General features: G+C 48.0%; 1 protein-coding gene across 2 annotated transcripts in view; it reads right to left on the bottom strand.

Annotated features, from left to right (window-relative positions):
• Nucleotides 1-9,352: 9,352 nt before the first annotated feature.
• MEIS2 (Meis homeobox 2) overlaps nt 9,353-10,939 on the bottom strand; it is a 196,697-nt gene continuing 195,110 nt past the window's right edge. Inside the window, exon 12 of one of the 2 annotated variants that reach the window (XM_087822380.1) lies at nt 9,353-10,770. In XM_087822380.1, coding sequence (XP_087678506.1) covers nt 10,484-10,770 — 287 coding nt within the window. In that variant the 3' untranslated portion in view covers nt 9,353-10,483. The remainder of the gene's footprint in view (nt 10,771-10,939) is intronic. The other variant, XM_087822379.1, reaches the window with a different exon arrangement.

Below are 10,939 nucleotides of genomic sequence, written 5' to 3'. Positions count from 1 at the left end.
GGCTTCCCTTTCTGCCCCTAAAGCAAAACAAAAACAAAGATGAAAACAGGAAGAAACACCATTCCCGCCGCAGAGTTTATTCTGTTGCCACAATCAAGGGGCGGAGACAGTTAACAGCCCTCAGAGAGGATAATGCTTCGTGATCCCTCTTTTAATCATACTTTCAAGTGCTTTAAGATGAATGGCGAGAGGTGTTCTCAGTCCCTTCCTCAGGACCTTCGCCTTAATTTACTGAGAACATTGACCAGACTGTCAGCGTCCCCGAATTTCATGAAGTCCGACGGAGACAAATACAAGGAGATGTCCGTCTCGTCTTCACCTGGGAGCGCACCTCCCTGGAAATTGTATTTGGATGCAGCTGCAACCGGGGACCCTCACGCTTCTTTTTCTTTAATATATAAAATGGGCTGTCTACACACACACATTATACACGATATTTTTAAATGGACCACTGTGGCTCGCAGACACCTAACTTCCCCTGCACTTCTGAGTCAAAAAATAGAGACCTTTCAAAAAGTCCAGCCCAGGGTGTGTGAAGTTTGGACTTCAGAACAGACCAGGAAAGCATGGGAGCAGCTCGGGAGTAGAAACGGTTCCCTTCACCTCGGCTGGCACAACAGCCCCAGTAATTCTCCAGACACAACCCGACTGGGGCGCCGCTCCGCTGGCGCGAGGACCGGCCGCCTCTGCCTCGCCCCGGGAGCGCTGTGCCCCTCGAGTGCCGGCCCCGCGCGCGTCCCGCAGCCGCCCAGGGCGCAGGGTTGGAGAAGGCGGGGTGCGCGTGGGGGTGGGGTGGGGGGAAAGAGAACCTTTTTTTTTTTTTTTTTTTTTAACTAGAACATCCTGGTGCTCTGGCAAGGAAGGCACATCCAGGGACCCCCTTTTCCCCGCCGTCCCCCCCGCCGGGGTTCCTGCCCCCGCGCCTCGCTCCTCGGAGCTGTTTTCACGGAATCCCGCCATCCGGCACCCTAAAAGGCAAGCCCACAAAAGAAAGTCGTTCCGTGGGGCCGATTTACACTCTTTGCACGGGGTCTACCTGCGATCGGAAGACTTTCCCAGGTCGGGGCAGCTCGGGCAGCGCCTCTCCCAGGAGTGGCGGCCGGCGGTGCAGGCGGCCCCGCGCTCCCGTCGCCCCGGCGCCCTCCCGCGCGGTCAGAGCGCCCCGGGAGAGGCACCCGAGAGCCCCGGAGACGCCGCTGCGCGCCCCAGCACCCGGAACACAACCCCGACCCTCTCAAAGGACCAGCCCCGCACCTTGCATCGGAGGTGAAGCCCCGGAGTGAGATCAAGTGCCAGAGGCTTATTTTGGAGCACTGTGAGCTAGCCTTTCCGTTTGCAGCAAAACTGAGAAGGAAGGGACAGGAACACGCGGGGGAAGACCTGTGTGTGCGTGTGCGCGCGTGTGCGTGTAGGCAGGCAGGTAGGAAGGGCTGTTTCAACTTTTAAGCACGTTCTCTATTTTGAAATAAAATCAGACAGGAGCCGGTATTTCTTTGCGTTGCAAGGAAAGGTCATTCAAGACAAGGAGCTGTCTGAACCCCGAGAGCGGTTCCTGGGGACTTGCCATGAAATAGCGCCGGTGCCCGCCCTCCCTGGAGTTTGATTTCGCAAGCCTGCAACCCTAGATTGTTGTGTATGGGGCCTCCTTCCCCATGAGATACCCAGTTTTAAAAAATCTCCTTCAGCATCTATTACAAACATTTCTTTGGACTCAGAATCTACTACAGTTCGGCAGAAACAACCGACAGAGAAAACTCAAAGAATTAAAAAAGAGGTTTATAAATAGAAAACGGGTCCCTTTCCTAGTCGTCTGAGAGTTTACTCCCTGGAGGCCAAGTGAAAGTGGGGGTCCCTTCGTATTATTATTTTTGTCACTTACTCATGTAAATGTTCAGCCTCGACAAGCTATTCCCCTACCGCGAGGTTTTGCGGCAGAACGGAGGCGGGCGCCGTGGAAGGAGCCGGTGAGGGGGGCGGGGGCGCGCAGGAAAAAAACACGGTGTGCTTCGCGGGGGGCTGGCCCGCGGCGCGCTGCTCCACTGGCCAGCAGGGGGCGCTCTGATGTTGTCTCTGGACCAGGCATCCCAGCCGCTCGGAGCTGCAAGACGGGCTTTGCAGTTTCACGCAACTGCAAGAGAAAGGGGAGGGGGAACTGCAGCGCCTCCACAGCTATTCCACTTGGGTTATTTACCCTCCGTTGGAAATGCACCTACGTCTCACTTTACCTACGCGCCCTGCTTACAGCGCACCCCCCCATCCACCTCTCCCTCTGCATCTATGCAGCACATGTGTAATCTCTCTTCCTAGCCTTGAAATATATATTAATGCAACTTATTAAATGCGACGATGAATAGTCAACATTTTTTTCGCCTGTTAGTTCCGCTGATCCAGGCAGGATTTATTTGTAGATCTCACATCCCGGAGCCATAACGCAGTGGGGTTTTTTTTTGGTGTTTTTTTTTTTTTCCTTAAATAAAATTGGTCAAATGTTGACAACCTTTAAGCCAATCTAACACTCAAGATTAGTGATGAGAAACTAATGAGAAAATATCAGATCTCCAGGCCTGAGGGCTGCCAATTAAATCTTCGCTGATTGAAAAATAAAAGCGGACTTGGGGTGTGAGCCCGGCTCAACTTCAACTCTTAATTTAACGTGTTGCCGGGGCCGCGCCTTCCCCCCTCTAAACGGCTTCCCCGTCGTCGAGCTTCGCCCCCTCTCCTCCCTCAACCTAAAAGCCAAGTGCTATTTCTCAGAATGTTTCAAGAGGTCCAAATCAGGATGATCATTTCTTACACGGCAAATATTAGGCCTCTAAGCGATATGATTTAACTAATTAGAAAATTTACATCATTAAGTCTCAGGGAGAGAAAAAAGAGAAACAAATCTGCCAGTCATTTTAAAGGAGACAGGCACTATTGGAGTGTGAAGAAATCGGCTCTAATTCAAAAAGGCAATCGGGCAGAAAAAGCCCTCAACATTACCCTGCTAGTTATTAATCAGAAAGGGCTCTCTCCCCTCCCCGCAGCCCCCTCCTCGCTCAGCGGAGTTTAAGTTCCTGTTTTTGCCAGTGGCCCATGTCATATTTATACTGAGGGGTGTGTTTTTTTTGTCTGCGAAAGGATTAAAAATGTGAAAATGTTTCAATAGGAGGAAAACAGAATCCTCAAAGGCAAAAATATTCACCGAATCCCCTCTCTTGCAGACTAGAAAACCTGTTGTGACCATTCTCACCACCCCCCTCTTTATTTTTTTTTTATTTTTTCAATTCCTTCCCTTTTTCTTCCCATTAAGTTCCTATTTTAAAACCTGCTTGGTGAGAGCTAAAGTCTTTGTGTGAAGCTCCCCTCCCCCCTCCTTTCTTACACCCCCCCCCCTTCCTCCAAAGCGAGAAACTTAGATTGAAAGCAGAAAAGTACAAATACATTAACAAAGCCCCACTCGCTTGATAAAAAGGCCGTGGTCTAGGCTTACATGTCAGGGATCTAAGGGAAGGGAGATCAATCCGGTGGGTCTACAGACAAAAGATGATGAACTCGCGAAGTCCCCCACCTGTGCATAATATTCCGTAAGTGTGTGCTGCAGCGAGAGAGAAAGGCGCGCAGGTGAGGACTGCTTTAAAGGGCTTCGTGGTGGCGTGTGGCTTTTTTCTCTAGGGCCCCTCGCTTTCCGCTTCTAACAGCAGCCTCATTATATATAGGTGCCCCTTCCCATCGGACTCTTACTTCAGCCCTTGGTACACCACACACAGAGCCCTTTCCCTGGTCTGCTCATTCCCAGCAAATTAACTGTAGGGGGAACTGCAAAGGAACTTTGTGAGCGTGCAGTTCCATCTGGAAACGCAGGCCCTTCCTGGCATCTCTGAGGACTTGTTCTTAAGCAGACACGGGGTATAAGAAAAAAAAATTAATAGGAAGTCTTAGGTATTCAATTCCCTTTCATTATTATTTCTTTTTAAATTACAAAGAGGTCCCAAAGGCTCATTTTTTTTCTGCCTAGCCCTATTTTTTTTTTTCCCCCTCTTATTAGGCTCCATTCTAGCTTCATTTTCTTAGTCTCTCCTCTGTCTCACATTCTGAAAGTTTCGCCACCCTGCTTCCCACCAAGTCCCCGGGCCTGGGGTTCTCAGGCCCTCGGGCTTCTGCGGGCCGGGCGGCGCAGTGCCGTTCCCCAGGGCGGGCTCAGGGCCATGCTCCACCTCAGCAGACTTCAGCTTTGCAGGAGGGAGCGGTAGCAGACCTGGGCTATTAACACACCACCGTGAATTCTCTGCGGGAACTTTTACTAGGTGGGATGTGTGGAAGGAGAAAACATCTGTAAACACTGAGGGCTCTTGAGGGTGGGGAATGCCTTCTGACAGAGAGGCCACAACACGTAAAATACGGCAGAATTTGTGAAACCACCAGTTGGGAGTTAAATTTTGACGAAATCAGGAAAGGGAAAAGTGTGTGTGTGTGTGTGTGTGTGTGTGTGTGTGTGTGTGTGTGTGTGTGTGGTGGTGGTGGTGGTGGTGGGGACATTGGCAAAAGTTTAGAAGGCTCCCCAAAAGCAGCTTCTTTCCTGACCATCACAGAGCAGATGGGGGTGGACCGTGCTCCTCTCCGAGAAATACTAAAGTAAAAGGGGCACTTCTGTCCCTTTGAGGAGGTGGGACACGGAGAGGTGAACGTATTCGAGACAAGGGCCTCTGGCGCTGGAGGGCTCCCTGGCGGGCCCCCACCCTTCGCCCGGCCCCTGCGGGAACCCTCCTTACCTTTGTCGCTTGCGTTTGCTCTGACACACTGGATGGTCCAGGGCAGGGACGGGCCACGAGAACCCACCGGCCTCCTGCGTCTACTCCGAAGCCAAGAAGCAGCCCAGTAAAACTTACAGCGCCTTTAACGACTCGCAAGTAAAGCATTAACATTCTCTTTAATTGAGAAAATATTGATTTTGAGGTCTAGAAAAAGCAAAATCGTAATTTAGCGGCGAACTTCCAGGCGAGGCGAGCGCGTGCGGACGTCGCCGCGTGGGGGTCCGCCCTTCGCGCCCGCGCAGCACCGCATCTTTAATTGCGTTACTTTATGAAGTGATCAAGACAAAAGATAACCCGACTGAGGCGAACGCTTTACAAAAAAAGGAGAGAGAGAAAACCTAGAGTAATTTCCTTTTCCAGTTATTTATAAAAAGAATTGTCTCTCTTTTTTTTTTTTTGAAACAGAAAAAAAAAAAAAGATGCCCAAAGGGGAGGAAACAAATAAAAAGAACGGAAAACCACAGACCAGTCTAAAAGCAACTCACATTAGCAAATCCGTTGCTACTCTTTACCAAAGAAGGAATGTAGCCAACACATTTTAGAAAATGCATTCACGGGCAAAACTGCATCTTCCTTGAAACGAAACAAACCTGGGTCTATTTTCTTATTTTACCCCCCCCCCGCGCCGGCCTTTTCGGGGGGAAAGCGGGGGGGGGGGGGGCTGTTGCAGAATCCATTGGTGGATAGGCAAGGGAAAGAAAAATCAGGCTTTTCTATGTTATTTCTGTATCGGTTTTTGGTATTATGGAGCAGTAAAGAAGTTTTTGTGTGGTGGTCTTTCATTGATCAGTCACTCTGAGCTAATGTAATTATCCTCATCAATAGGAGGCTGCAGAGAGAATCATTATGTGGGTGACATTGATAAATGATCGCCCAGGAACGGCCCTCTCGCGGGCAACCCCCACAGCTGACCCTCCCACACACACAATGTAGTCATAGAAACACCTAGAGAACCCCGGGCACCGCCGCGGAAGGGGCCGCCGAGGGAAGAAAAGCCCGGGGCGGCCGCGGGGGGCGGGGGCGCGGGCGGGGGCGCGGGTCCCGCGTCCAAACCGGTTCCGACGACAAAAACAGCCCCCGGCGGGAGCGCGGGGGGCGTCGCGGGCGGGCGCGCCCCCCTTCCCGGCAGCAGACCCCTCGCTCAGTTGCTCGCAACAAAGTATAAACCCCGCGCTGCAGACGTCGGGCCCCGCGCACCTTTCCCCGCGCGCCCCCCGCCGCCTGACGTTGGCCGAGGCGCGCGGGCCGCGGGGTTCTCCGAGGAGCTCGGGAACCGGGCGGCAAAACCGGTGGGCGTCTCATTCTCACGCGGGGCCCGCCTTTAAAAAAAACAAAAAACAAAAAAACAAACCCACCCCAAATAAGCAACAAACCAACCAAACCATCTGAACAAAGACAGCAGCTGGGCGACGCTCCCCCACCTCCCCACCCCCAGCGTTTCCTCCAGTTATTTACTGGACGACCCCTTCCTTTCTCTTCACCTCCTAACCCGGTGCCTCTGATTAGGAGATAATGGATTTTGCGGAAAAAAAAAAAAAAAGAACCCCCCCCCCAACCCCATGTTCTCATCTTCTGACTGTTTTTATTGAAGCCAATGGGAAAGTATTGAGAGCAGTAATTGATTCATAATGATCCATAAATCGATGTCGGAAAGCGGGGGTGCGGGGTGGAGGTGCGTGAAGAGTAAGGGGGGGGGATGCTGTTTATTTATTTTATTTCCAAAGCTTCAACTAAAGTAGCTTTGACACCGTTGGGGCTGGAGGGGAGGAGCGCTGGGGCTCTGCTGGATCATCCATCATCGCTGTCACCCAGAGTCTGCCCCGAGGAGCCGTAGACGCAATCTCCCTTCTGTCTCTACACCGAAACTATTAATATTAAAACCTCCCTTCAAACGCTGCCCCGACGGCCTCCATTCTCTGCGCCATCCGACCGGCCTCCCCCATCAGACCCGCGCGTCCCCTGCGCCGCGGCGCCCTCCCCGCCCGGCCCGACGGCCGCGCTCGACGCCCCGAGTTGATGGCTGCAAGCGTGAGGTGCCCCCCCCCTCCACCGCCCCCACCCATTGGACGTCTGTCTACTCCGCCTAACGTGCCCACTCGCGGGAAGGCCCGGCGAGGGCAGGGCGGCCCTGCCCGGCCCGCTCCCGGGGTCCCCGACGCCCGTCCGTTCGCACCCACCCGGCTCGGTGGGCGCCGTCGGGAGGCGGTGGCTGCAAAGCACAGGCCCCTGGGCACATGCAGACGCCCAGGCACAGGCCTTTCGGACGCGGTGGCAACTTGCAGCGGAGGCGCGGGCTCCTTATCAAATTGCTGGCCTGCAGGACTAATGGGGAACTGGTGGAAGATCCCTGTCCCGTCCCTTTGAAGGAAGGTCCCTCCTCTGACAGCTGCTAGAGATATTAGCCACATTTCCCCTCCCAAATCTGCTCCGGGTTAACAGGCCCACGGCGCGGGAGGGGGCTAGGAGGCCAGAGGATCCTGATGGCCTCTTCTGGGCAAATCTAACTGGGGTGAGCTGGGGGGGGGGGTGACTTTGGAGGAGGGAGGGAGAAAGGGTGAATGGAAGACACAGACTTTCCTGGTCTTTTTTTTCTCTTTCCCCCCTAAATGTGGTTCCTTGCTCAATTCCCAACCCTTAACAGATGGCAACTGCAGTTCTCTCAGAATTTCTTAAAGAAAGGGAAACCTTTGGAATTTATTTCTGCTTTTGCTTTTCCATATAAATAAAAAGTGTTTTTATATTACTCTTGTTTTGGAGAACATAAGCAATTTTATTCAGACTACAGTATTTCCTTTAACACTATATGGTTGTCAAAACACCATTCCCAGTTTCTTTGCTTTTGACAGCTGAGTCTTTCTTAAATATACCCAAATCGGAACTCTTTATACTAAATAGTAAACCCGAGATAGGAGCAAGTGCTTTTGGGGTGGTATAAAAAAAGCCTTATACAAATTGGACAACTCTACCACCTCTCAGCCTTATGGGGGGGGTGGGGTGGGTGCAAACAAATATTATTACAATTATTATTCATCTCTAGATATTTTAAAAAGGTTAACATGACAGGATATGGTTTTGTTGAAGAAACTACACCTCTAAAACTAAGGGTGGAGAGCTCTGAGGTCTAAACTTCGATGAAACAGCTTATTAATAATTGCATGAACCCTTCCTAAACATGAGCCAATTAGCAAGTAAACCCTTCAGCATTTACTTTTCTGAGAGGAAATGAAAAACTGCAAAAAAGAAAATGTTCAGCTGATGTAAGAGTTAATTTATAAACAGAGAACTTGTCAAAATTTACCTAAAAGCATTTAAAGTATACAAGTATTTAAATTTTGCAAAGAGAATCCATGTGAAATGGGATGACAAGAAACAAGAGGGACGCTATCTCTTTTCTAAGTGGCCCAGAATTTCTCCATTATCAGTTGCTTTGTATCAGAAATGTTATTTCTATTTTTAAATGGCAGCACATTAACTAAAGTCATAAACGTATTTGTTAAAATTCTACTTAACTAAAAACAACACAGAACAATAGAAGTTTACTTCCTTGTTCCTTTGCATACAGCTTCTACTAAGGTTTCCGCAACGGGAAGATGGAAGAAACCCAAATATGATACAAACTTGGATTTCTGAGACAGTGAGTTATTTCCCCATCAAGTTGACATTACACAACTAGCTATTAGATCTTCTAAACAGGATTAAAAATTTAGGTGTTACAAAATCCCAGGGTAGTATATTTATTTTAAAAATTGAAGGGGTGTGCAAATACCTCACACTTTTTCTCACTTTGCACGCTTTGGCAGGCATTGTTTGTGCAGTATCAGCCAGTTAATGACACAAATTTCCAGGAATGTTGCATGAGATTTTGAAAACAGCATTATATTGCCTGTTTTGTTGCTGTTTTAGAAAAAAATTTAAGTTTAGTCACCACATCACACTAGCGTGCCTACACATGGAGGTGTCTGAAATAAAAAGACATCATAATATAATTTATATTAAACATTAATGATTAAGTAATCTTTCCAACTCAGGATTTCAAACTCCCTAGAAGTTGTTTACTCAGCTATGAACATCTATATGTAAATTTTAATTTACATATTCAACAGCATTTTAGAAAGTAAGACAGAGAAAAAACACAGGCAGATGAATTATCTTTGAGCACAGACGTTAGTTATTTCTTATGATGTAAAATTAACCCTGCAAAAGCCCTTTATTCTGGCAGAGGAAGAACATAAAAAGCTTTATCTAAAAGTACGTTTTCAACATCATGCATTTAGAAAGGAGATTGGACACGTTGAAGGCGATCCTTCAGTCTGGCTCAGACACACTCACGCACACACACACACAGTTTCATACCTTTTGAAGTTGTCTGCTGGGAGAATTTACAAGCCAAATGTACACCGAAAGGGACCGATGGTTACCTTAAAAATTCTTGGTAAGTTAAGTCTCAAATAAACTCAACTTCCGGGGATAAAACCATCACCTGCTTTGAACAGCACATATAGTAAGCATCGTCCTGCCTTGCCTTACAACTATGAAAAACACAAAAGCCTAACAAAAAATCAAAAATGAAATATTTATTACCGCATTTTGTGACTTAACACCTTTTTTTTTAACATAACGTCACAGTCCTCATACAAGTATTTTAATGTAAATTTGACAAAGCTTAAAGGTAACAGCATTTTCTTCTAGTGAGGAACACGTGCTGAGAAAAGAAGAATTCATGGACATACAATACCAATTCCACAGCAGATCTGATACTAGCAAAAACATTCTTTTTTTTTCAATTGAGGTAAACACATAGAATATCTAACATGAAACAATTAATAGACCGAACTCTGTACGAAGTTTGTTACAGTATTCTCTTGCTCCGTTTTTATCCCCCAAGCTTTGAGTTTCTGATGAAGTCCTAGTGGTGGTGCTATGACCGTTAACTTGTGTGTCGAGGAAAGCTGCCCAACTTAAGGTTGTTCTGTCCACGGCCAAGGCTGAGAACTCCTGGAAGAAGCTCCCGCTTTGTCTTTAAGTCTTCACCGGCAAGCTCTTTGAAGAAGAGTCCCCCAAAATAAGAAGAAGAATTGGCTTATGAAGCACAAACTATAAAGATCTGTTTGAAACTAAAGGACACATTTCTGGAGAAACAAAGGCCGGGCATGAAAACACATTCTTGAAGCTGGAGTCCGAGGGGTGAGGTTCAGCCACACGTCCACCGTGGTCTCGGCGTGGTTCTTTGCTCATTGGCCCAACAGGTTTAAAATATACCACAGTCTCTCTTGGATAGTGAATTCACTGATGAACCAAAACAGTCCTTCTTTTGGGAACAACACACATAGTGTGGAAAACAAGGATATATTTATTTTTCTCTTCTAAAACTATCTGAGGCAACGTAACGGAGTGATCAACAGAAATGTACAAGTTTAACTTAGTTCCTATGTTTATACTACAGTAGTTATAACTCTCGGAGTCTTTTTTTCCAGAGGATCTTTACATGGACAGAATTGTCTCAGTGAGCCCATGATTTCACATTTGTGTTCTTGTCTCATTGGTCCTCTGTTGCTTGATGAAAAATGACAAAAGTAAAAAATAATCACAGCTGTCTGGAATTTCATATTAAGTGTCAACATCTGGTCAAAGTTCAGAAAGTCTTAAAATAGTTTTTGCGTGTGTTTCCTGTTCGCTTGAGTTCCTGTATACTACTGGGCATGAATGTCCATGACCTGTCCGCCAACACTGGGATCTACAGAATTTAACATCGTGGGACTCGGTGCTGACATAGTCATTCCAGGGTGGGTGGGGGGTCCTCCGTGCATCATCATGGCTGGGTGGTGGGGATGGCTTGGCAAATATGAATGCATTGGGGGTCCATGTCTTAATTGAGTAGGGTGTGGGGTCATTTGGGGAGGAGTGTAACTTGGCTGTGCCATACTCATTCCCATAGGACCACCCTGAGAAATGTAGTCCCCTGGCATGCTCTGCAAACCTGAAAAGAGACGGAAAAAGAAAGCAGGTCAAATTCCAAAACATTTTTATACTTTACCCATCAAAGATGAAAAGGAAAAAAAAAAAACACAACAACAGACACTGCAAATCTTATATCTAAATTTAGCTGCAGATTCTTGCCAATGTTTGCAGACATTCAAATTGTAGTT

This window comes from Miniopterus natalensis, chromosome 1, assembly GCF_054644295.1.
Source record: "Miniopterus natalensis isolate mMinNat1 chromosome 1, mMinNat1.hap1, whole genome shotgun sequence".
Lineage (NCBI taxonomy): Eukaryota > Metazoa > Chordata > Mammalia > Chiroptera > Miniopteridae > Miniopterus > Miniopterus natalensis.
The sequence above is the reverse complement of the archived record's forward strand: the minus strand, read 5'-3'. Positions and strand labels throughout refer to the sequence as shown.